General features: G+C 37.8%; 1 protein-coding gene across 8 annotated transcripts in view; it reads left to right on the top strand.

The window, feature by feature from the left end:
• UBE3A (ubiquitin protein ligase E3A) overlaps nt 1-26,590 on the top strand; it is a 55,745-nt gene that overhangs the window by 5,831 nt on the left and 23,324 nt on the right. For 4 of the 8 annotated variants that reach the window (XR_004496918.1, XM_015630363.3, XM_015630340.3 and 1 more), the window contains 5 exons: nt 4,113-4,180; nt 11,703-11,849; nt 12,457-12,575; nt 15,906-15,950; nt 25,759-26,069. Coding sequence is in view for 7 of the 8 variants with exons in the window: in XM_015630363.3 (XP_015485849.1) it covers nt 12,556-12,575; nt 15,906-15,950; nt 25,759-26,069 (376 nt within the window). In the remaining variant the exon portion in view is untranslated. Of the gene's footprint in view, nt 1-1,578; nt 1,598-4,112; nt 4,181-11,702; nt 11,850-12,456; nt 12,576-13,196; nt 13,279-15,905; nt 15,951-25,758; nt 26,070-26,590 lie in introns of those variants that run through there. The other 4 variants (XM_015630380.3, XM_015630355.3, XM_033513593.1 and 1 more) reach the window with 3 other exon arrangements.

Genomic DNA, 26,590 nt, shown 5'->3' with positions numbered 1-26,590 from the left:
TTGCCTCTGGTGAAGCCATGCTAGCTGTCTCAAATCTCTCTGTCCTCCATGTGTCTTTATGTTCCTTCCTCGTGTAACAGCACGTCAAAGCTGTGATTTAAACAACTAAAGACAGAATTTAACTATCAAAAACTAAAGAGTGGTTTGAAACCTAAAGGAAGTTTGATCTTGGTGGCCTGTGGATGGGTAGGGTCACAACCAGAAAATTACAGAACCTCTGTTTGGGTTTTGTGGTTGTTGCATAATGGTCTGGCAATGATTAGTCCACGTAATTTGTGTTTCATTCTAGTGTTGTGTGAGGACTGTGTCAGGACTTCTGACTGAGCTAGAGCTGTAGGTGTGAAGCTAGTTCATCTCCCCATAGAAAAGGCTGTGCTTCCTTTGGCAAACCACTTTTAGGACTTCTTAATACTTCATTGATAATAATTACACCAAAGAAATCAATGAAATGAGAAGATCAGGATGACAAACACCCTCTCTCTTACCCTTAGGAGCTGTGAGCAGGGGAGGCACAAGAGTGATCTTGTGTTGCCAGGCTTGTCCAGGCAGCCAGGCGCTGGCACCACTTGTGTACTCCTGCTCTGGTATGCTCCCTGGGACCCAGGTTGGAGCAGCTGCAGTTCAGCAGGCTTGGGCTGTTAGCAGGTGGTGGAGTGCCTCTTAAAGGAACTGGATTTCTCAAATAGGACGTAGGTCTAAATACTTCAAGAAAGACTATCATAGTTGTAGACTAGTTTTGCTTTTGCAGTATGGCTAATTGTATGTTTGAGCTAGCTAATGCTTTATATAGTCTTACTTTACAGTGTGGTGTTTTCCATTTTTTTAAAAGAAATCAGAAGCTTCTGCAAAGCTAGATAATAGCAAGGAGATCTATCATTAGCTCAGAATTTGTTTCAAATACAATTTTTTATATTTCTTATTTGTATAGGTATGTTCAGATAATAATTGCTTGTTTTTGCACAGCGAAATCTCCTGTCCAAAGTCTTGGCGACGAATATTGTGTTTTAATATGTGTGTACACCCAGGTCTATTTTTAGAAAGTCCAAGGTATAGTAGTGTACACTGGCTGAGTAGCAACAACGTGTTTTTCAGCTGGTGTACCAAACCTGCTTATTGTAGCCAATAGAAATACATAAAGAGTCCACACAACCTGCAAATCCCATCAGATTTCAAGGACAAGGGAGCTCCTGAGACAGTGTATCACTTCTGTGAAACCCTGGTATTTCTTGCTTGCAAAGATTGAGCCCTTTCCATAGTAACCTTGTGGAAAATACTCCATTTGCATGTTTCCTATAACCTGAGTATCTGATTGAAAGAAGGATGTTTGTTAATACTTGTTTTTTCACTTGGCTAATATGATTTTTGTTTACTGTTTCTTTACTGTTAAGAATGTTAGTTGTGAAAAAAATTAATCTTAATTGAACTTAAATATTTGAAATTTTGTCAAAAAATTTATAATACTAGGTATTGTTTCTTTAGGGTAGTGCTCTCAGATTTTTTTTTTTCTATTCCTGTTGTATTACAGTTATTGAATAAAACTAGACAAACACAACAAATCAGAACCACAAGTGGGAAACATAATCTAAGCACCTGATAGGTATGACTTCATGCTATCGAACCAGACATGAGAGTTGAAAAATATTTTTTGTAATTTATAATTAACTTCTTAAATATTTTGTAATTACATATGCTACAGTGTCGTTAATTCAGCGCTTTACTGTCTGTCTTAGAATAATTCAGTGTGCCTTGAAGTCTCCTTTTCTTACTGAAAATAATGCCATAGTTGTAAACAAGCAGCTTTTTTTGGCTCTGGTCACATGATTGATCAAGATTTAATGTGATGTGGAAGCAATAAGGTTGGCCGAGCTTTTAGTCACATTGTTGTTTGCATTTTTTTAGGCAGATGTGGCTTAGTGCTAATTAAATATACTGAAGATGAATGTTGAAGTACATCTGACTTCATGAAATCATTTTCATTCCTTTTAGACACACATTACAGAGCCTTATTTCCTTTTGTGTTGTCATGTAGCCTTTGAGCAAATGTAGACTTTAGACTGAGTAGGCTGCTGAACTCTGTTCTGCCTTAGTGGTACCTAGTGGGGAGAAACTGAAGGAGAAGAACTGTAAGTCCAGGAACTTCAGTTTTGTGTTGTTGGATTTGCTCTTCTCTTGCTGTGTGTTATTATGCAAATAACCTGTCTACATCTCCTCTGTTGTGGTCTTGTTTCCTGTATCAGTTGTATGGTCCTACGCAACACCGTAGCTTCAGTTCTTTTGGGAACCATTTTTTTTTTTGTCTCTATTGCCAGGCAATAATCATAAGAACCATGGTAGATGTATTTGCAATACTTTATCATGCTATACTTGGTGCTCTCCTCCTACTCTGTGCACACTGAAAATTTGTGCTTTTGTATCTTAGAGGGGAATTGAGAAAATTTTATGCAGATGACACTGCTCTATGTCTGTACAGAAACAAATGTATACATTGAATCTGGAAGTTCTACCACACAGGGTGTGAAAATATTGGTTGCATTTGTCAGGACACTTTTAACGGGGTCTGTCTAATGGTACCACTGTGAATGAAGAATTATTCTTTAGTAGAATACAAGGTATTTTGGATTTCTGCTGTGGATATGGAGTGGAAGTGCTACTTGCAGACAGGAAAACCATCAGTTACTGTCTCATGTTGTTGTGATAAATTTTTATTTTTTTTTTTTTTTCTGAATGGTAGTAAAGTTTTATTGATGAAGTTGCATATCATTAACACAGTAATCTTAACTGTGCAGAAACCCACATAATTAGTAGAATTGTTTATTAAAATAGCAGTCTTTTTTCACAAAACTTGTAGGGTGCCCTATGTAACTAATTTTTTTTTAAATACAAACAAATATGCTCACGCTGTTAGTGCTTAGAGATTTAGTGGCAAAACTGGTCCAGGATCACCCCATTTCAGCTCCCTGATAAAGAATTTGGCCCCTGACACTAGATGATTGCTTGCTGGTTTGACATCTTTTAAAATAAAATTGAATGTGCTATTAAGGTAACCAGATTGGGGTTTCCTATGTGGGAAACTATCAGGGAACCCTGATCTATATTGGAGATCAGCCTAAATCAACTGTGTTGGATTTGTTTGCTCTTAATACAGTTCTAAGACAAGAAATTACGTATTAAATCATCACAGTACTGAAAATGTAAGATTGTGTGCCAAATTACTAACTTTTTATGAAAGTAAATAGTAGATTTCATAGAATCAGGGAATGGTTTGGGTTAGTAGGGAACCTTAAAGAAAAATCTAATTACAAACCCCCTTCATGGGCAGGGACACCTTTCACTAGACCAGGTTTCTGAGAGCCCCATTCCAGCTTGGTTTTGAACACTTCCAGTGATGGGGAATCTACAGCCCCTTGTCTTTCTTTAGTTATATGAATATGTGTCTGTTTTTTCCCTCAAAGCTGGTTGTGCTTATTGGTGTTTGTTGAAAATATTTCAGTTATGTTTTAGTCCCTTGTTAATTATGACTTCTCTGAAAATAAATTTATAGGAAAGCATACTGAACTCCCTCAGTTTTATGCACCCAGAACAAAGATTTGGTTCTATTTGTGACTTTGTTTAAATGTTTTGGGTTTGTTTTTGGTTTGTTTTTTTTTTTTCTTATTAAAAATGCTAGTTCTTAAAGAAAAGAAAAAAAAAAAAAGGACAAAATAAGGGGTGGAAAGGAGAAGGGAAATCGGTATTTGTAGTTAACTGGATGAATGGAATTATAAAGCTATTGCATCACTACAGAGGAAAGACTGGGGGACACTGTGTATGAACTTCATGCTTTTGTAGTTTATCTAACATATTTATTTTCTGTTGTGCTTTTCTATGAGAAGTGTGATTTAGTTTTATATGGTTTGGTTTTAGGTAGTCTTGTGACGAGTGGAGAGTTGGGTATGATGATCCTTGTAGGTCCCTTCTGACTTAATGTATTCTGTGATTCCGTGTTTCCTTTAGTTGCAGTCTTGTGACTAATCAAATAGGCACTTTTGAATGTATTGTCTTGCAGTTGTATTGAGCTTCAGATTGGTATGGAGCATAGTACAAGAACTGAATTGTAATATTTTACATTATAGGTACAAGAACTGTAGAAGTCTATTTTAGAATTTGAAAGAACAAGATTCTGCAGCTCTGGAAAGATATGGTATGTTTATGTTTCCACTTACATTGTTTGTATGCTAATAATTGTAATAGCAAATACATTTTTCTTCACTGAGATTTTAAAAAAAGGTTGAAAATTAATTCAGGAAGATGCACATTAATTTTTCCCTTTTTTTACTACAATATCTATTACTTAGTCATAATTCTCTAGAAAACTGACTTATTTGATTTTTCTCAGGGAAAATAAATACAGATGATATAACATCGCTGAATTCCCTTTTGATTTAACAAGCTCATCATCATGCTGCTACCATCCATTTATTTCTCTATGGATTGGATAAGAACTGGTGTGTTTCTGAAAGCTGTATGGATTTTTTTAATTTGCTACTAAACATATTTATAGTGAGGATATGACTTGAAAAATAAGTTCAGAACTTGCAGAAAATTTATGCAATCATCAGTGTAAGTCAAGTTTACAAATAGGAATGCTGAGAAATACAGAAATACAATCTTTTTAGCAGTGTTAACATAAACCCATGGCACATGGTATCTCATTTTTTGTCTAGGCTCTTAAATGTCCAGCCAGCTTAAAAATATGTATGTGTGTATTGTGGCAAGGTTGAAACTTGAACTTGTAGTTATTTTAATTGCCATTTCCTAACTTAATTCTGGTGTAGTTCTCTGGCAATACCTGGTATTGCTGCACCACTTTTATTTAAGTTCTGTAGTTCTGCAGCTTGGTACACAGAGAATTTTTGAAACTTTTCACGTCATTGCATTCAGAAAAACCACAATTAAGTTAATTTTTCTGCCATATTAAATATGTCTGTTAATGCATATATAAAATTGTATGTAGTTATTTCAATAACAGTTTCTAAGCCATGTGTGCACTTTCTCATTTAACCACTTAAATTGTGGGGAAGAGCTAAGTAAAGCACAGCTGATCCCAGTTTTCTGTGTCATGGGTTTATGTCCAGATTTTTCTTTTCAAGATAATTAACTTAGAAATATACTTAAAATTTAGTAATCTCAAATTTGCAGAAGAGTTGTTTGATGTGTTTTTAAGGTCTGTTTCATAGGACACTATAGACAGGCTCTAATAAAACTGTTAATTCTATGCTGAAACTATAGCTGTAGTTGGTATTAATTAAAAATTTTAAGTCTCTCAGAAAGCTACAATGTTACATTGTCACAATCCAGATGTTCCTGAGAGAATTGTATAGATTGGTCCTTTACTCTAGCAGGCATCTGGCAGGTAGTGTACATTCATTTTTGCACCCACAGCACCACTGGGACCACCCACCTGCTTCTTGCTCTCCAGTGTCAATACCAGTTCTGTGTATGATGGCTCTTCAAACCTAAGCCATTATTTCTTTATTGCCATTATTCCTTCTGGCTGCTTTTCTTATGGATGTTTAACTGCTTGCCACTGTATGTATGCATAGAGTCTTTTTAATGATATGTGCTTCATAAATTGATGAGGAATTCCCCTCTAATCCCTCACAAATTGTGAGTAGTAAATACTAATGGAACATCAGAAAAGCTGAATGTTGTGCTACAGAATAGCATGATTGCTTGGTTTTAATATCAGTTACATTTAAACAAACATGCTGAAGAACTTGGTGAACAGAAAGATGCTTTACATGGAAGGCAGCGTTAAAGATCGGTGGCAAAAGAAATCAAAATAGAGCATAAGCAAAAGGACAGAATAAAAGTTTCAGTAGTAAAGCTAAAGCAAAGCTGTAAAACTTACCTGCCTGCAGAATAACATGGTTAGTAGCCAATAAAGGAGAGTTAGTGAAAGACATTTAAATAGGTGATTTGATTTCACCTACTGGTGTAGAAAGGGCTTTTTCTTCATGGCTGTCCATCATTTTGGAAGGGAGCCTTAAGTAACAGGTATAACTGAAATAGAAACAAATGGTTCTGAAAAAAAAAACCTCAGAGTTGTGTGTAGTGGAAGAAGAAAATCAGCTGTGGTCTAAGTATAAAGCACAGAAGCTGAAGAATAATTTTGGCTTTTTCCTGCTTTTACAAAGGTGAACAAAATACTTACATGCTCTCACTGAAATATTGAACCAAAACCAGATGTTGAAGGCAAAATCTGAAGTCCAGAGTTGCAGGGGTGGTTGTAGAAAATGGAAATAATATGCAGTCCTCTAGCTTTGGCCTGAGGGGAGGGAATGGGAGAAAACATTAGTTATTTTTCTGTTACTCTGTGATTTATGGATATCATAGTTTAACCCCAGCTGGCAACTAATACCAAACAGCCACTCTATCACCTACCCACACAGTGGAATGTGGAAGAGAATCGGAGGAGTAAAAGTGAGAAAACTCGTGGGTTGAGATAAAGATAATTTAATAGGTAAAGCAAAAGTTACACATGCAAGCACAGTGAAACAAGGAATTAATTCACCACTTCCCATGGACAGGCACATATTCTGTTATCTCCAGAAAATCAGGGCTCCATCAAATGTAACAGTGACTTGGGAAGACAAATGCCATAACTCAGAACATTCCCCCCTTTTCCTTCTTCCCCCAGCTTTGTATGCTGAGCATGATGCCATATAATATGGAATGTCTCTGTGGTCAGCTGTCCCAGCTGTGAACCCTCCTCACTCCCTGTGCACCCCCAGCCTCCTCACTGGTGGGGTGAAGAGCAGAAGAGGCCTTGAATCTATGAAAGCACTGCTCAGCAATAACAAAAACATCCCTGTGTTAACACAAATCCAAAATACAGTCCCATACTAGCTGCTATGAAGAAAATTAACTCTATTCCAGCCAAAGGCAGTACAGTGGAGAGTATTGACATCAGGGCAAAGTATACAGATATTATAGTTTGAAACCTTTATGTAAATCTATCTTTGTATTGAGTTGCACAAAATTCTACCTTTATGAAACTGGATAACTTGTGTTTTTACTGAAATGCAAATTCCAGAGTGGCACTAACTTTAATTTGAAAACAGTAGCAAATTCAGATTCCCATCCCAAATAATTTTTTCAAGTGGTAATTGTTCTCCTTATCCTGCATGCTTGTGTTCCTGCTCTAATTTGAACTTCTCAGCCTTCAGTTTGTGTTCATGGGGATTTTATAAGCGTTCTTTAAGTTGGAAGATCTTTATTCTTTTTTTGCTGTAAGAAGACTTAGTTTCTTCCAGTATCTATATTGGTAGGCTTGATTAACTTTGAACTCTTTTCATTATCTAATGACAAGGCATTTTCTTCTATCTTCATGGTGTCTTTGTGGCTCTTTTCTACTACTGCTGGAACACTTTTGAAGAATATTGAGTAATTGGAGAACTGAGTTTAAGTTTGGAAGATGTGTGAAGTACTTTGTGCAGATGAACAGATACTCTTCCAGGGAGCCTTCATGACTCATATCTGTCATTCTTTTTGTAATACATAGGAGCATGTGTACATTTGTACATCAGTTGTGACTGCTTTAGTCACTTTAAGTTGGCATTTTCCAGGATAGAGCCCAATTCTTTCAGTTTTCTAACTAATGTGATTTTGCATTTGTTATTATTAGTTGAATTGCTTGGTTTACCAGAAAAAAAATTAATATAGAAACCTTATTACTGTTTGGTTGGGGCTTTTTTGGCTCCCTTAGGATTTATATGAGCAAGTTGTATTAGTGCTATTTTATTTTACTGTACAATCAGTAATAATTTTGCCTACTAATTAGGTGAAGAAAACTTACTTTTTTTTGTTTTGTTTTGTTTTGTGCACTGGAAGCAGAATACAGGCAAGAGAAGTAATTTGTACTTTCAACTTTATGAAGAAATATAGGCTCAAACATGCCTATTAGATTACTATTTTTTTTTTCTGCATATGACAATTTAGGTTGAATTTAGGGGTTTGGTGAATATTCTCCCGGACATTTGACTCAATCTCAAGTTATAAAAGGCCAACTTTCGTCTTAGGTGTCAGTTTTTTACTGTGTAGATGATTGTTTCCTTGTGGTACTCAAAGTTATTCTAGAAATCTACAAAATTCATTCCTGGGGCATTCAGAGCGATTCTTCAGAAGACCATCAAAAGCTGTCTTTAGTGGTACATTCTTGAGAGAGATGGCAGTATTTAATTAAGCAACTCAAATTCTGGTACTGAAAGGTAATGTAGACCATGGCACTTTGTAGTACAGTGAATCACCCCTATTCTCATGATAGATCAAAAAGAGAATCTTAAATTTGGATCAAAGATTAGTTGGGTAGATACTTAAAATTCCTTTGTAAAGGAAACTAAAATTCTTACAAGAGTTGCTACTCTTTTAATAAGTCCATCAGAAGTTATCATTTAAATGAGGAAATTGTTCATCTTCTAGGGGATCTTCCTAGACCTCAGATACTGTGTGTCAGCTGCCAGATTGCATTGCTCTCGCAGAAGGGGACCATCAAATAAGCCAGGGATAGCAGTATGTTTAGGGGAATCCATGTAAGTAACAAGTAAGTGTTCAAATAAGTGATTAGTACCTGGAAGTTATTAGCCTTCTTTTGGCTGCTGAAAAAGAAGTACTTAAAATCTCCAGGGTGTGGCTTTAGGTTCTGTATATTGAAGTTAGGGACCTCTTTTTGCCTCACACACCTAGGTTCAAGGTTTAAGGAAGTGTGCCAAGATACTTCATCAAACTATGCAACAAAGTTGCTTTTAGCCCCTTTTGATGCATCTGAACTTGCTTTCTGACATCTTATTCTTTCACTCCTTGTTTAACTCCTTGAGATGATAGGAACATCTCTTTTTTCTTTTAAGAAAAGAAAGTGCCATCTTGGAGAAAGAGATGTTCCAAATCACTCCATAAACATTAATTATCCTGTTCCTTTTTGATGAGGGCTCGTTCAAGTCATGAAGTTCTTTAGATACATGGTTTGAAGACATGGATCCTTGTTTATTGTCTTGCTAACTGTAGTAGGGGCTACTGCAGCCCTAGTTCATTCTATCCCTAGTAAACAGTCACTAGGCAGACACAGATGTATCTGTACTGGAGCCTGCCCAGTCCCAAAGAGCCTGGCAGACATCTTGGGTTTCTTGGACATAGTCCACAGGCACAAACTTCCTTTCATACCTTCAGCTGCTCAGTATGTCCATAAAAGCCTAAACTGTAAGCCATGCTGATCATAACAGTGAGGACCAGGGAAATTTTTTTTGAATAATATGAATAAATATCTGCTCCAGGGCTGCTGATTGTATTTTCTGTAAGGTAAGTTACAAACAGAGGAGCTTTTTTGCAGAAAGATTCCTGTGGCAGAAAAGCAATTGGTTTAGACCAATTCAAAATTCATATTACTGTTTTCCAAGATACAGTGTATTCTTCAATGTGGTTTTCCTTTCCTAATGAAGTACTGTATTTTGACTCTCTTAACTAGGCTGGGGGGTTTTGTGCCTTGTTTGTATCAGGCAGCCAAAATGTCCTTTGAAATGTATTCAGAATAAATCTTTGATAGCAGTCTCCTTCACCAGCCACCCTGTGTTTCAACGTGCTGGTCTCTTTGCCAGCAGACACTGCTCTGCTGATGCATAAATGAGTAAGGCTTTAGAAAAACTAATTCTTTCATCTGTGTTGGGGGATCCTTGCCAATCATATTCTGTCCCACAGGGGTGGCAGCAAGGATAGGTGGGAAAGGTAGGATGAGGAGATAAAAGAGAAAAAAAATTCATTAAGGTTTTTTGCATCTAGACTGCTGAAAAGCAGCATGAGAATTTTAGACCACAATACATTAAGTCTAGTTTTAAGGTATCGTGCAACAGATAAGAAATGCTGAAACTGTCTTATTCAAAGCTCTGACCCATGACAAATTCAGTTTGTAGATACAAATTTCACAACAAAACTTAGATGAGTTAACTTCAGCTCAGTGAGATTTGTGACAGTTCAGACACTGCCTTCCATCACAGAACTTCTGTAGATACTATGTTCAGTGGTGTTGTAAATCAGACTAACAGAGTTGGATCTGTATCAGGCCTTGGCACAATCTTGTCTTGATTATGGCTGTGGAGCTGCCAACTTAATGTATATTTTTTAACATTCCAAAGTCTGGTGGTGTTTGAATCCAGCACCAGCACTTCATGTGCTCCTTCACGGTTGTCAGTCATGTTCATGACTTCTCCCATGTGAAACAGCCTTAGGAAATCGTAGTTTTACTAAGGTTGATGGCAGCCTGGTGTTCCTGCATGCTTCCATTTGAATGGAAGACTACTGTAATAAGCTTTTGTCAGTAGTGTGGGTGATACAGGACCAGGTCTGGGTAGGGAGTCATTAGTCAGGCACACTCCAGAACATGAGCTGGTATTTCCAGTAGTCAGACAGAAGGCAGGTTTCCCAACCAGTGAGCCTTTAGAGATGATACCACTGTCCTCTGACCAGAGTACTAAAAGTTACTTGGGCAAAGTGCTAGAAGCAGTGTTAGAATAAGCATGTTTCCTCAAAACTAGGACTTACCTGAAAGTGGATGCTTTCAGGTCTTAATCAGAATGTCATAAGCAGAGTGTTTTCCAGCTTCTTGGTTTTGCATCAGCATCTTGGGTGTTGCTTTTCTGTATAGCTGATGGTCAACAAACATTAAATGGAAAATCTTTACCCTGTTCTGTAATGTTGACAGATGAGGAACCTTTCCAACTGACTTTTAATCATTCTGTGTTCCTGGCATTGACTCAGTTAAACTTTGACAATTTACACCTATGAAACATAAGTACTGGAGAACCTCTGTTTTGTTTTGGAGATACTTGGTAGCCTACTTCTTTTTTACTTTGCTTGTGTCAACTGCACTTATGATATGAACACTCAACTATTACTGATGTTAAAATCAATAGATGGCACTGTACCTATCTCAGTGAATGATAAAACTAATAAGCATCATTCTGAAACTAAGACAAATTTTGTTCTGTGCAGAGTTTGTGGCAGAATGGCAGATTGTGGTAGATTGGAAAAACTGGGCAGGTTTTCTGACAAACTTCAGAAAATCATAAGCCTTGCTATGATTACTGCAATAGTCTTATAATAGGTTGGACAACTGAAGCACAAAATAAGGTGCAGTAAAGAAATAAATGTTTTCTACTAAATATTTAAAGCTGTCTGATGTGCTCTCTTAGTATTTGCACCAGATTGTTATGTCTGCAGGTGTTGCAGAGAGCTGCGGTTGTGTCCTCAATAGCTTTGTGCACCTTCATTCTGTGTGAGGCTTTTGCTGCATGGCAACCTGCAAATGTGGGGTTTCATCTGGGTTACCACAGGAATAAACTTCTCAGGATACTATACAGAGGTCTGTCTTCATAGCTACTGCTTTTAAGAGAAAAGTAAGATGACTTTTTATTTACTCAATACAATATTAACATTGCAATTTTTATCCAAATTTCATATTAGCAGAAAGTGAATGCTGTTTATCATCTGATTCTGCTTCAGAGGCCTTTTTTCTTTTCTGGCTTTCTCCAGTGCACTTAGGAGTTTGGGCTGGGGGGAGAGAGAGAACGGGATGAATTGAGTGTTGAGGATTATGTTTGGAAATATTTTATCCATTAACTTTAGTTTAGAGTAGATAATAGCAGTAGGTAAGAGACTAACTGGTTCCTTTTCAGCCATGGAAGTAATCAGCTGGGGTGGTCCCAGGGCGCTCTGGGCACGAGTATTGCTGAGTGATCATTGGCTGCCACCTGCGTGACAAAGTAAAGGACCAACCCTTCAGTTTATACCAGTGGAGCCAGATCACGGGAAGCAATTGACAGGTAAAATATACTTTTGAAAATTTAAGGGAGAAGAGAGAGGACACATGATATAAATGGAGCAAAGAAACTAAAAGATTTGCCATAGATAGCAAAGGTTGCTCCTCTGAAATTTCTTCATAGCTGTAGCTTATTTCTTTCTGGGGAGAGGCACACAACGAAGTTCTGGTTACTTTCTGCTCCCCTGGGAACAGAGCCTTGCTAAGAAACAATGTTAACTGAGTTGTAGCAGCACAACATCTACCAGAATTTTATTGTAGTTAGAAATTACAGTTCATATTTATGCATACACTTCCAGATCTTTGAATGCTTGTTGTCTTGACATTGGGTGTTTTCCACTGGTTCAAGAGATGGGTATGGCTTTTGGATTTTTAGAAAGACTAAAAATAAGTTCCTGAATTTTCAAGTTTACCAGTTGATTGTACTGTAGCGAGTTATTCTGTAAATTAGAATGCCATGCAAAAAATGAATGTAAGTAAGTGTCAATCTCACGGATGAAACAATGCTTAGCATCAATATTTTCTTGCTTTGTTTTTTTTTTTTATTTAGAGGATTGGCTGAAAATAATTTTTTTAAGGACTTTTAACTAAATTATTTTTTACTTATTTAGAATTGTTAAGCTTATGCTTAGCCCAGCGTGATACAGGACTGGTGTGACAACTCAGTTTTGATCAGTGACTCAAAATTGTGATCACCCTGATGTCACCGAATGGCCACAGCTTGTAAAAGGTAAGCATAAAGCATATCAGGTTGTTTTCTACTATAATGTTTATTTTACAGTACTTAATTTGTATGGCTTGAAGTTAGTTTTATAAATAATGTTAAATTACATTGCTTGTTTAAGATAAGTCAGCTGGCAAAGCTGACTTGCACTCTTGCTAATAGCGATTTCAAAGCTCGCTTAGTTTGTCCTAGCCTGCTTTTTAAAATACAAGCACTGTCGTGCTCCATTATATCCCTCTTAAGAACAATACTTAAAAGTCTCTGGTAGTTTTTACTGGCATGCTGAATTTCTTTATAAATTGTTTAGCATACTTATCCAAGCATGTGTTCAGTTTTGGTTTTGAAATATTTATCTGGGAGGCTTGATGATGTTAAAATGTGTGTAAGTTTGCAAACCATTACCTTTCTCATCTAGAGAGGTACACTGGAGGTAAAAGGAGTGGCTTGTAGAATGGAGAAGTTGCTCCCTGTAGTATTGGAAATGAGCCACCATTTGAATTTGCGAGCTCATACTGCAGTATTCAGATTAGTTGGTGTCTTGTGATCAGTATCTACAATCTAATTCAAAGCTGAAATTTTTAAGAGCATTTGCTCTGAGATTTTCTCTGAACAGAACTCTTGTTTCAGATTTTAAGCATGATGAAAGGACGTCTTGCCGTACTATATAGTTGTTTTTCAGTACTGTTGCCTGCTCACAGGAAATAACAAGGTATCTTGTTTGTAAACAATTGGGTATAGCAAAATAAATAGCTTCTCAGCAAACAAGTACAATTCCTGTAATTAGATCGAGCTTCCACTTCATTTTACTGAGTATTCAAAGCTCAATTTTATTAGGTGCTTACATTGTCATTTGAAATCTTTTAAAATCAAGTTAATATGTCCATTAATAGTTCTGCAAATCATAGTTATAGTAGGTCTGCTCATGTTTTAGAAAACAATAAGCTGAAGGAATTTTCACCCTGTGTTACCTTAGAGGACCAAACTTTTTTTGACCCAGCTAGATGATATTTTTTTCTTATATTGTTTATTTTAGAGATGCAAACCTTTTTATTTTATTTTATTTTTAGTAACATATCCTGAACTGTATTGTCTCTTCACAGCCCTGATAATATTTTCACAAATAATGAGGATAGGAAAAGATTTTGGATATACTGCTAGCTCTTTACATATCTGTACTGCAGATCACCAGGCTACTTTTTTTACGTGCAGAGTTTAGATGCCAGTCTGCTCTTTTTCTGTAATTCTTCATACTGCTGTTTGTTTTAAAGGCTGAAAGTGTTCAGTGTTCTCGAGATTTTTCTTTTAACACCACTATTTCCTTTCCATTTTCATAGCAACTAAAAGCACTACTCTTTCCCAAAGCTTCAATGTGTTGTATGTCCCAATACTGGAATTAAGAGCACAAAGCCTTAAACGTCCATATATTTTGCTACCATTTTCTGAAGTCCTGGAAGTAAATAGAGGAGCTAACCAGTATAAATATAAACGTGTGTTTCTGCTCTTCCAGATTCTAACACCTATATGCTGTGAATAAGTGGGAAAAAAAATTGACACTCTTTTCACTAAGTATTTAGAGGCTTGCTTTGGTCACTGGAGTTAAAGGGAAATTTTTATTTGTTTTACTGCTGAGCATTACTTACATCAACAGCTGCCTTGTCAGTCTTGAATTTAATGAGTAAGGGAAACCTCATTTGGAGGTAATAAATAGAGGCCAAATTCTGAGATTGGGCAGTTATTTTCCAGTTAAAGTGTATTTACATTTTATGCATGAGTATAAAGCTGGTTGGATAGAAGTTTAGAAATCTGTCCCTAGTGTCCATTAAAGTTTATAAGTTAATAAAATACAAACGAATAATATCCTGTGTTCTGCATCATCTGTCACCACACAGTATCCAGCTAGCCTAGGAATTATAAGTTGTCTGCCAGAAATGCCTTCTAGGCACTGGGTCTGCTTAATAAAATCCAAAAAGTTGTTAAGATCTGGTATTTCAGAAAAGGAACTAAAATTCTAGTAGAGAATTTGGAGACCAGTCCAAGCTTAAATAGGAGAGACCATTCAGTAAAACAGCACAGTGTAACAGGAAAAAATTAATGTATCAGGCTACATGTGGAGATTTCCAATAGAATTTAGAATATTATAATAAATAGAGAAATTTAGAAATTACATTCCTATAAATAAAGATTCGTTTTTCCCTTTAAAGCTACAGGGAAGTCTGCTTAGCCGTCCTAACCGAAGTCTCAGAGCAGACTTTTTGTTTGTGAAACCTACAAAGTTAGTTCTGCTTGCAGATTTTAGCTCACTTCTCATTTTAGAGAGCTGTCATGAAAGACATTTTTGTTCATATAAGTTGCAGAGCTTTACTGTAATGGCTGTGCTCTGTTTCTACTCCTTGCATAGTATTTCCAGAATGACAGTTCTGGTCAACTGTACCAAAGTCTGTTTGGAACCAAGCGAAGATTCCATAAGGTCTGATTTCAGGGCATCCTAAGATGATGGGTATCAAAACTGCTGCATTTGTACTGCCTTGTCTTCTGGCTTGTCTGGCTACAAATTCACTGGCTAGGGAAAGCTCTCCCTCAAAGAGAGGAAAAAAATACTGTCTAAAAAAAAGTTAACAGTTGAATCAGTGCTGTCTCAAGGAATGTGGGAATAAGGAGGCGCTAAATAACTATAATTTAGTCTACTTTTAAGTTAATATTGAGCTATACCCCTTGAATTACTCTGTAAATTAGTGTCAGTGGGGTTGCCAGGTTAAACACAGGTGCTGCTTGTGGCAGGCAGTAACTCTTAATTCTGAATATTATTGGCTGATCTCTTGGCTGGATTGAAGAAAAGAGAAAGCTGTCTGTGAGATTAACTCCATGAATTCAGGTGGGGAGAGATGCAAGATTTGCTTTTAGATCCTTTTGGACCCTGCTTCTGAGCTGCTACTTCTTAGAGTCCAGCTCTGTAGAGAATTTGTTGATTGCAGTTGATCACTGATAATCTTTGACTACACATTATGGTTACAGAAGTGGTTATGAAAAATTAGCCCACAACTGGAGCAGTATGCAGCCTGAATGAGGAAGTACTGCCAGCAGATCTCTTCCCTAATGGCTCCTGTTGCATAAGTGGTGGGGAAGAAGCACTCTCCTTCTTAGGGAAATTTGGCTTAATTATACTATTATGTTTTATGTAATAAACTGTATTCTAGAGTTTGAGAAATTAAATCTGCAAGTATCAAAAAGTTGATGCTTTTAGTGGCAATAATACATTGCATTCCATCTTTCATAACTTCATATTGTAATAACTTAAAAGAACAAGCAATGCTTAAGGTTTTCTATCTGGTTTTGCAGATCACCAGGAGAACCGCACTCTGAGAACATTGAAACTAGCCGAATGTAAGTAAATGAGTGGATGAGTTCGGTTTATCTTGATTAAAAGTGTTCTGAACATATATAACAGTCACTCTTGCATCTGCTTAATAAAAAAAATACAAAAGCTGAGTAGAAGTGTAAAATTATCTGAGAAAATTTCAAATTAATATTTTGCAATTTTTGCACTTTTAAGCCTCTACAGAAACTGATTTTTTTGGAGGGTCAATGAGTTGGAGGGAAAGTTTAGAGGTTTCATTTAACGTGAACCAGTAGATGGTGGCATAATACAGTGTCAGAAATCTTACGGCCTATATTCAGACTTGACAGTAGGGATGTATTTTCTACCTGCTGTTCACTAACATCTTGCATGGGTTTGAAGACACTTGAGTACTAAGGCACAATACCTGCTGGTATGTGTTGTGGCAGATGGATTGTTGAACTAAGAAAAAGCAATTGTGACTTAATTTATTGAATTTATATGCCAGTTACTTCTAGAACAGAAAACTAGTTCTCTTTCACTAAACAGTATTCACAGAGCATCTTGCTGACAGGATTGAACCTTTTTTTGTCTGTCTTCATTAGGTTAGAAGCCAAGATGAACTAAAATCAAGATTATGGTGGGCTAAAGTGTTCATTTCAATTTAAGATTCAAAGGGGTTGCAGGAATTAGAGGAACATTAAAAAAAAAAAAGTTATTTGAGACTTTGTTCTTCTGTGAGTTAGCAAAGAAAGATTCTTTTCTAGCTATTCAAACTGTCCTGTCATAGAACTCAAACAAGGAAACCACAAGCTGCTCTTCTGGCTTGCAGCACAAGTTCCAAAATAATAGAGGGAATGTAGCCCAGTAGTTGGTGTGCTGTCTGAGGCTTCAAAGGATCTGGGTTCATTTCTCTTCTGCCACAAACTTATTCTCTGACCTTAAACTGTCTCCTTCATGCCTTCCCCCCAAGCGGTCTAGCATTTTACATGCCGTGGGCTGGATGCCATTTTCAGCATGTTTTGCAGGCTAGGGACATAGTGTGAATTGCTCAAGGACTTCTCTGCTGTAGCTGCCTGACTTGAGGAGCAAAGCTGCAGTGAGTCCCCTGACACACATTGGACTGTATACCTAAAAAATGAGCAGGAGGAAACAGTGAAGGCTTTTCTGATGTTATTAGCAATTCACCGCTGTGAAGCCTTTTCTGCACTAGTAGAAGCAGTTCTCCTGGTATGATGTAGTTCTTTCCCTCACTCATACCATCTGCTACAGAAGCGCTGTCCAGCTGCTTTCTTAGGAGTGAAAGTTGCAGAGATCCTGACCTGAGAGGTGACCCTGCCTGTTGCTGCATGGACTGTGTGTGTTGCTGCAGTAGAGGTCACAGGGAAAAACTCCTGCCATGATCTCTTATTCCTGCTCCTGCTGCATTGTGGTTTATTGTTCCTGCCGCAAGTTGAGTTGTGTCCTCTTGTTTCCTTGGCCAAGCCAAACAGGGGAGATAAGGCTGCAGCTTGGCTATAGTCCACTCTGGATGTTATCAGTTGGATTACTCTGTTTTATGCATTTTAAGCAAAAATGTACCAGCAGCACTCACCTGGTGTGGGACAAAAACTTTAAGGACCTAGGATAAATGAGAAGTAAAAAGCAGTAAAACTTTTTTCCTTCTAGAAGTTTGACAAGTCTTGTGTGTGTGTGTGATTTATCTTCCTTAAAACTGAACACAAAAAAATAATTTACAGTAGTGTTATAGCTGAGTACTTTTTCTTTTTGATGTAGGCCAGTGATCAGAGTGGCACTGATTCATAAATATTAGCTATCTGTCTAAAATAAAAGTGAGCCAGTAAAGTTGTAGGAATTCACATATTTACTAGTAGTTATACAGTATATTTGCAAAACTAAATGCTTTTTAAACTATATCACAGTGTACTACACCTGTTACAGAGACTTTTTGCAATCCTGCTGCATAGCTGCTCTTGCCACATAAGGTGGAACGGCAGGTTGAGTGGTTGAGTTGTGACCTGCAAGCCTGCTGTGTTGCTGCAATAGTTACTGTGTTATTTACATGCTTGAAATTCATTAGTAAGTGCAGGGACTAAAGTAAGTATTTCTTTGTTTGCACAATGAATGATTGGTTTAGATCTGGTTGGCTGATATAATTGCTTTACTTATTTCCATGTTCTGAATTGCAAAGCTCTATACCAAGAGCATAGTCATATATATTTCACATGTGTGAATGAAAAGAAATTTAAAGAAAATATTCAGATTCTTATACAGCAAAATCTTCCATGTGTAAGTCTTGCTTATCTCAGGCTTTTCAAATTCTGGGTCTCCATGTGATGAACATCTTGGTGCTAGCCCAAAGTTAGGAGTCTTTTTATCTTAACATTCAGGTCTTAGAATTGTTAACATCAGCATCTTTTGTTTGTTAGCATCAGCATCTTCATCATTCCTCTTGAACCTCTCCATTGACTTTCAGCTTTGATTAGTATAACTTTCTTAAAACCTCTTTGGCAATAAATTAACATAATTTGATTGTTTAACAATAACTTCTAATTTGTTCATGTGCTTTCACTTTCTATTTTATGGTGTCACTTATCAAGGCAAAGGTATGGCTGTCTTCATATGGCTTTCTGTGCATTTCATCTTTCCTTCTCTCTGCTTTTGAGGATGGGATTCTATGCAATTTTGAAACCCTTCTCTGTTTTTTTTTTAATAGGACTCTAGCAATGTAATTTTTCTGAGACAGGATTGTGAGATAGGTGCTGACTGTGTTCTTCGCTCCCTTTCTCTGTCTTCCTGCATTGCTCCATATAGCCAGGGCAGACCTTTTGTTAAGAGTTGGCCTTCCTGAAGAAGTGTCATGCCTTTGTCAGCACATGATGTTCCCAGAGGCATGCTGGATCTTGAATACACAGTGGGAAGGGAGGTCCTTTGAGTTAAACCAGTATGGTCCAAGGGGGACTCACAATCCCCCCCTGCTATTGGCATCCACCACACTAGAAAGAATGGTGTTTGGAAAACGTGAGCTCCATGCACATGCACATTTGCCAGATGAGTGTTTGCTGTGGTGCCAGAGGCTGAGGCAGGCAAAAGGTGTTAGAATGCTGCTTGAACAAAGGGCTGGGCTCCAGCTGTAGGTGGAGTGTTCGGCAGTTTGGTGTGCAGGGCTCTTCAAAAGACTCTGTGTGGGCAGTGCTATTACTGGAAGCTTGCCTTTTCCAGCACTGCTGTTCTTAACTCTAAACAGAAGCAGGAAAACCGGTGTGCAAGGTTTGAAGCTGAAACTTGCATGAAGCAATATTTAACTTCACAAAAATGAACATCTGGACCTCTTCTAACAATTTTTGATGTGCTGGTTTTCTTGTTTCCAAAGTATAGTGTAACTGTTGCAAATGTGTCTCTTTATGCCCCTGTTAACACATCTGTTGAAAGTCGTTTTGCTATTAGTACTGAAAAACTGCTTTTCCTGGTTTTTTCTTACCCAAAGGACAAACATAGTTTCCATGCAAATTAATGTTGTTTTTTTGTTGTTTTTTGGGGGGTGGGGGGGTTGTTTGTTTTTTGTGTGTGTATGTGTTAAGAAAATTGCTTATGATCGTTTTGGCACTTCTAAATTCCTAATAGCCATTGTAACACAGGCTGTGGTAGATTTCCATTTAATAAAATTAACCATCTTGGAGCAATCATAGAATCATCAAGGCTGGAAAAGAACGCCAAGATCATTGAGTCCAACCCTTGACAGTCACCACCTTATCATCTAGACCATTTCACCACATGCCATGTACAGTCATTTTTTGAACATGTCCAGGCAGGGATGGTAACGTCACCACCTCTATGGGCTGCCCATTCTAAAGTTTGACAGCCATTTCAGTTAATAAATGTTTTCTGATGTCCAGCCTGAAATTGCCCTGGCACAGCTTGATGCCATTTTCCTCTTGTCCTGTCACTGGTTGCCTGGGAAAAAAAGATCAACCCTCACGTGAATACAGCCTCCTTTCAGGTGGTTGTAGAGAGTGATAAGATCACTTTAGACCCTCCTTTTGGCCAGGCTAAGCATCCCTGGCTCCCTCAGCTGCTCTTCATAAGACTTCTTTTCCAGACCCTTCACCAGCTCCATTGCCCTATTTTGAACACACTCCAGCACCTCAATGTCTTCCTTGCAGTGAATTGCCTAAAACTGGATGTGGGATTTAAGATGCAAGAACAAGGAGATCACAGCCTCATCCTGCTGTCCACTCTATTTCTGCTACAGGCCAGGACACCACCAGCCTTCTTGGCCATCTGGGCACACACTGGCTCATGTTCAGCTGCTGTGGACCACACCCCCAGGTCCTTTTCAACTGGACAGCTTTCCAGGCGCTCTGTCCCCAGCCTGTAGCACTGCCTGGGGTTGTTGTGACCCAAATGCAGGACTTGACACTTTACCTTTTTAAACCTCATGCTGTTGGCCTTGGCCCAATCAATCCAGCCTGTCCAGATCCCTTCCTACCATCCAGCAGATCAACACTCCTGTCCAATGTGAGATTTATATGTAAAAATAATGTAACAATTATTGTGTCCTAAGCAGAAACCATTCAGAAGCATGTTATTTTGTGCTGGTATTTCCATACAAGTATGAAACATCCATGTGTATTTCTAAAATTTAAGTAAACTTATGAGCAAAAATGATGCAGTTTGTAGGTATTTTAAACTTCAGGTACGTTTTGAATGTAAATGTAAACTTGAATCTAAATGCTTTGTAGATGAGCTGGAAATTATTATGTGTTTCAAATCTTTCAAAAATTCCTTTTATGTGTAAACTTCTGATTTTCTGTGTGGCAAGAGATTCCTTTACATGGTATTTCTCTGTATTTAAGGTGTTTGAGAAATGTAAATTACATTCTGCTTCATAGGAACTTTTGAACCAGCACACTCAGTCCTTGTTTTTTACAGGTTTTAGACATTCAAAAATTACTACAGAAAATGCAGCCCAGTTCACCTTTGGCTTGGTGGTACATGTTTCTTGTGATGTTCCACAATTTTGGCACCATTTAAATTACAAATGCAAAGTACTTATTATCTGGCTTTTTATTAGCTAAAGAACATATGGAAAGCCTAAAGGCAATTCTTTTTTCTGTAACTACTACAAACTAAGTCAGTGAATGCTAATTTCATTTGAAACAGAAAAGTATGCTTGTGAAATTATTGGACTTTAGGGAAGGAAGTTTGGTGTCTATTTTAGGTGCCTCTCCTCCTCACTGAAGCAGTGTATATGCTTGAGGAGGTTATACAAGGCCCACTGAGTGGGAAGTTATCCTTCAGTCATAAGGATATGCCTGTGAATGTCTGTGAAATGTTTACAACCGCAGTGACACCAGTGCAGTTTCATATTTGGACATGCAATAACAATGAGTATTTGGAAAGGTCTATGCAAGTCAGTCACTACAGCTTCAGCTGCAGCAGTAACTATGTGCACTAATGTACCGTGAACTAGATGTTGAGTTTTCTAAGGGACCAGTTGTTCTTCACCAGATCCCTTTATAGGAACTTAAAGAGAACTGCGGTCTTCAGGGGTGTAGTGTGAGCTAAGAATAGAGGGTAGTGGTTTTATGTTACTTCGCTTGATGAACCAGTTTTAATGCCTCAGGCCAAGAACTTTAGTTTTCAGCATACTAAATGAGTAGGGGAGTGTAGAAAGAGATCAAGTTTTCACTTTTGGGCAATACAGAGAGTATACTACAAGTTATTTTGCTGAGTAATGTAGAAATAGGAAATGTGGGCTTTTTGGCAATGAACAGTGATAATAATACCTGAAGTACACCAGTGGGAATGTGATATGGAATGTCTGTTTTGTAAAATCACACACTGACTTACTCAGAATTGCATTTTTTTTAAGTCCTTTTATCGATGAACCTCAGTAAGGGCAGCTCATGTGGAAGGCTTGGTAAATTCTCTTCTTTGTTCTGAGGTCTGTATCCTTCCTCACTTAAATTTATTTTATTTATTTACTTAAATCATTTGTGTGAGGTAATGTGAAAAGCCTGTAGAGTAGCTGCCAGGGATAGGGGGGGAAGATCCAGTTGGATCCCTGTATGTTTATGGGGCCTTACAAACTCAGACAAGAATACTCAAAGAGATGGCTGATGTCACTGCAAGGCCTCTCTCAATGATCTTTGGAATCTGGAGAGGTCTCAGTCAACTGGACATTGGCTGATGTTGGGCCAATATTCAAGAAGGGCGGGAAGAATGACCCTGAAAACTACAGGACTGTCAGTCTCACATCAATGCCTGGTGAAATTATGGACAAGATTATTCTGGAAGATATTGAAAAATATGTGAAGGACACTGCAGACAGTCACAGCCAGCATGGGTTCATGTCAAATCTAATTTCTTTTTATGACAAAGTAACTTATCTACTTGATCAAGGGAAATGATGGGTTGATGTCATCTTTTTGGATTTCCATAAAGCTTTCAGTACTGTCTCTCACAGTATTCTTCTGGATAAAATGTCCAGAACACAGCTGGATAGATACATCATGTGAGGGATGAGCAACTGGCTCACAGCTCAGGCACACAGGGTTGCATGGGGCAACATCAGACAGGTGACCTATCACTAGAGGAGTTCCATAGGGCTCCATCCTTGTCCCTTCTCAATGTCTTCATAAATTACTTGGATGCAGGTCTCAAAGCTATACAAAGATTTGCTAGTGATACTAAATTAGATGGTGCTGTTGACTCTCTGGAAGGCAGCCAGGTCCTGCAGCGAGACCTGGTGAAATCAGAGGTCGAGCAACCACCAGCCACATGAAGTCCAAGAAGTACAAGTGCTCCTGGGCCCTGCATCACAGAAAGGCCCCTGGGGGTCCTGGTCAGTGGCATGATGAACATGAGTCAGCAGTGCCCTGGCAGCCAGGAGGGCCAACCCTGTCCTGGGGGCATCAGGCACAGCATCACCAGCCCTGCCAGGGAGGGGATTGTCCTCTGCTCTGCACTGGGGCAGCCTCGCCTGGAATATTGTGCATGCAGTTTTGCATGCTGCAATATGAGAAAGATACGAAGCTATTAGAGAGCATCTGAAGGAGGGCTACAGAGATGGTGAAAGGCCTTGAGGGGAAAGCTGTAAGAAAAGTGGCTGAGGCCACTTGTCTGTTCAGCCTGGAGAGGGACACTGAGGGGAGACCTCACCAAGGTCTACAGCTTCCGGATGAGGGGAGGCAGAGGGGCAGACACTGATCTCTTCTGTGTGGTGACAGGACCTGAAAGCATGGCATGAAACTGTCAGGGAAGAATTCGGTTGGATATTACAAAAAAGTTCTTCATCCAGAGGGTGGTTGGGCACTGGAACAGGCTCCCCAGGGAAGTGGTCACAGCACCAGGCTTGAGTTCAAGAAGCGTTTGTTAGTCACATGGTGTGGTTTGTGATGATGGTTCTGTGCAGGGCCAGAAGTTGAACTTTGATGATCCTTATGGGTCACTTCCAACTAAGGATATTCTGTGAAATTATAATACTGCTGTATTCTAATATTCTAATATTGTTTGCTTCCATACTTGATTTGAAAAAAAAAAAAAATCTAAAATACAGTTAGTCAGACCTTCTGTCTCTAATAGAGTTTTGGAGAACTTGAGTCAATGAGTCTCCAACCACAAGTCAAAATAAAAGTGTTTGTACAAGCAGCCTTATTGTAGTCATGACAAAGTTTGAGAAGTAATTGGTAGCTAAAAACTAAAAGCGAAAGAAATACTGCGTCCTTCAGAAGTTAACTGTTAGAGACAAGTTTAAGTTTAGCTTTATCTGCTGGCATCTCAGACATGACCTGATTAAAGTGGAGTGTTGTTTAAAATAATAAAATGTGTTATTAATGTATCAGTGTTTATACATTGATATAACTTTATTCAAACTAGATGTGTGAGCTAGGGATGTATGCGTATTGGTGGCTACAGCTCAGGTATAAAAATTCAGCTTTTTCATATTAAATACTTAACCTGCTTACAAATTACAATATTTCATACTCTAAATCTGGAGGTCTAGAATGATTGAAAGTCAGGAATAATTAAAGCATAAAATTTTGCATTCAGAAATAGTTGTCTCTGAAATAATTTACTGGTCCAAGTTGTATTAAAATGCTGCTGCTTTGGGAGCAGGGTGAGTGGTTTTTATTAAAGCCACTATATTAATGGCTGAAGTATGAAAGACAAGATTAAAAAAAACTGCTTATTTTTAGATGTACATGGAGAGAGGCAGATTTTCCTAAGTCTACATATAAAAATGTGAGAGACCAGAACTCTTTCCTTAGATTAGAGTATAGCTATTCCCTGTTACACAGTAATGGTTTTAATGGTATTACTCATGCTGCTTTTTCTTGCCACATCCATCTCAAAGTGCCAGGGAAACCTTTCCCCTCAGTTGTTTTTCTGTTTGTTTTCTTTTCATTGGAACATGCTGGGGCATGTGAAAGCTCAGGTAGACATCAAATTGTTTTCCTTGTAAGATCTGTCTTCTTCTCTGGGATCATGAGATCTTGAAGGGTGAAAAGAAGGAAGCAGAGGTCTTATTGCTGAGTAACATACACCTCAGTAGTCACTCTCAGAACATTTTCTCATTTAAAGTGGCTGCACTGAAACTGCCGTTTAACCAGCCATTATTAACAGCGTGCAGCAAGTGCTGAGTAGTACCAGTGGGCCTAGCACTTCATTTCTGAAGTACTTGTTCTGCAGAATCTGTGCATGCATCAGCATCAGGAAAGGCAGTTTTAAGTTAATATCGCAATTTCTGATGCTCTAATCTTCATAGTACTGTTTCACTAATGTACTGTAAAAGGCCTGTATGTTAAACCGAGTCTGAATGTTTGAAATCTTTCATAGTTGGTAGTTTTCATTTATAACTTATTATCTTAAATGAAGTCAAGGTTTGGGGGTTTCTTTCTGAAATGTGGTCAAACATGGTGCTCTTGGTGCTGCATGCAGCTGCTTCTGTCCTGGTTACCTGCAACTTTCCAGTGATTTCTTTACTATTTGCATGGTTCTGTAGAAGTCTGTGACCTTATTAATAAGGCAGTTACATTTTCTTTTGTGCACATATACAGTACTGAGCACTAGACTTGTACAGCAATACAGCTGAGATTTTTCAGACTACATACTTGCCACCTATAATGGCAGGAGAAACAAGGATTTTGGAGATAGCGCTTTTTGGGGTTTTTTTGCCTTTTGTTTAGACAACTATATAATTTGTTTAAGCTGAGGAGAAATACATCCAGCCTTGATCTTATCTGTAATTGTGTTTTTAGCATCTGTTAAATTAATCAAGGAATATTTTTGGTACAAATTTAAGTAGACTAAATATGATAATTTAGTCATCTGGAATCTTGTTTAAATTGGTAAAATAGTGTAGTATTGATAGTATTGCTGAATAAATGTCTGAATTGTTTGTGTTTCATGCCTCTTTCATCTGTCAGTGGCAATACTATATATTTGTGTCAGTACTATATATTATATTCAACACCTGTACAACATCCAGTTCTGTTTCAGTTGCAGCCTTGTTTTGCATCCAAATTGCTCTTTTTTTTAGCAACAGTTGAGATTGTTCAGAACTGTACAAGATTGTCTCCACTGTAGCACTACCATGTAAAGCTGAAAACTGCATAAACAGGATTTATCATTTACTTACATAGAACCCACAAATTAAATTGTGTGTTAAATATATTTGCATTTGCCAAGATGAGAATCCTGCATTTAAAAAAATCTTCTGATGTGTTCTCTCTGACAGAAATCTTGTGTTTCAGTTCCTGACTAATCTCTGCCTTGCTGATGCTATTGAATGAGCTTTGTATGTGAAAGCTCCACTAATCCTTGTACTTACTGTTTGAATGTTTGCTACAGGAAGCGAGCAGCTGCAAAGCATCTAATAGAGCGCTACTACCACCAGTTAACTGAGGGCTGTGGAAATGAAGCCTGCACGAATGAATTTTGTGCTTCCTGTCCAACTTTTCTCCGTATGGATAACAATGCAGCAGCCATTAAGGCCCTCGAGCTTTATAAGATTAATGCAAAACTCTGTGATCCTCATCCCTCCAAGAAAGGAACGAGCTCAGCTTACCTAGAAAACAATTCCAAAGGTGCCCATAACAATTCCTGCACTGACAGAAAAATGAACAAGAAGGAAATGCAAGGCCCAAGAGATGATTTTAAAGGTAAGATGTTTACAATTTTCCTAAAATAAAACACATTTCATATGCACAAGTACAAGCCAACAGAGTTCACTCTGATGGTGTTCTACTGACTTTAGTAAAATACAGTATTGGGCAATTGAGTATTTTATTACGGATTCAGAAAAATGGAAGAATCTGGATCTTGATCACATCTTCGTTAAAATCGACATGCATTTGTTGTCTTACAAGAATAATGATTTTTGCAAATATGGAAAAGCTTTAAGTGCTGTTGTATGACTGTTTTAGTTTTGCTAGTTTTGTAATTATTCTGCAGTTAATAAATTATAAAAGTTATACTTTAACTAATTCCAGAATCTATATTAAGAAACTTAACAGATGAAAGAAATGTTTCTGTGGGTGATAGGCAATGCATTCACTAAACTAAAAAATATTTAAGCAGTTATTTTTAAGCCAGTGTAAAAAAATATACTGTTCTGTACATGTTTTCTAACTTCTGTTTAGCTTTTCAAACTATTTTTAATAGTAAGTACATACTAATAGAA

Source organism: Parus major, chromosome 1 (assembly GCF_001522545.3).
Source record: "Parus major isolate Abel chromosome 1, Parus_major1.1, whole genome shotgun sequence".
NCBI classification, from domain to species: Eukaryota; Metazoa; Chordata; class Aves; order Passeriformes; family Paridae; genus Parus; species Parus major.
The sequence above is the reverse complement of the archived record's forward strand: the minus strand, read 5'-3'. Positions and strand labels throughout refer to the sequence as shown.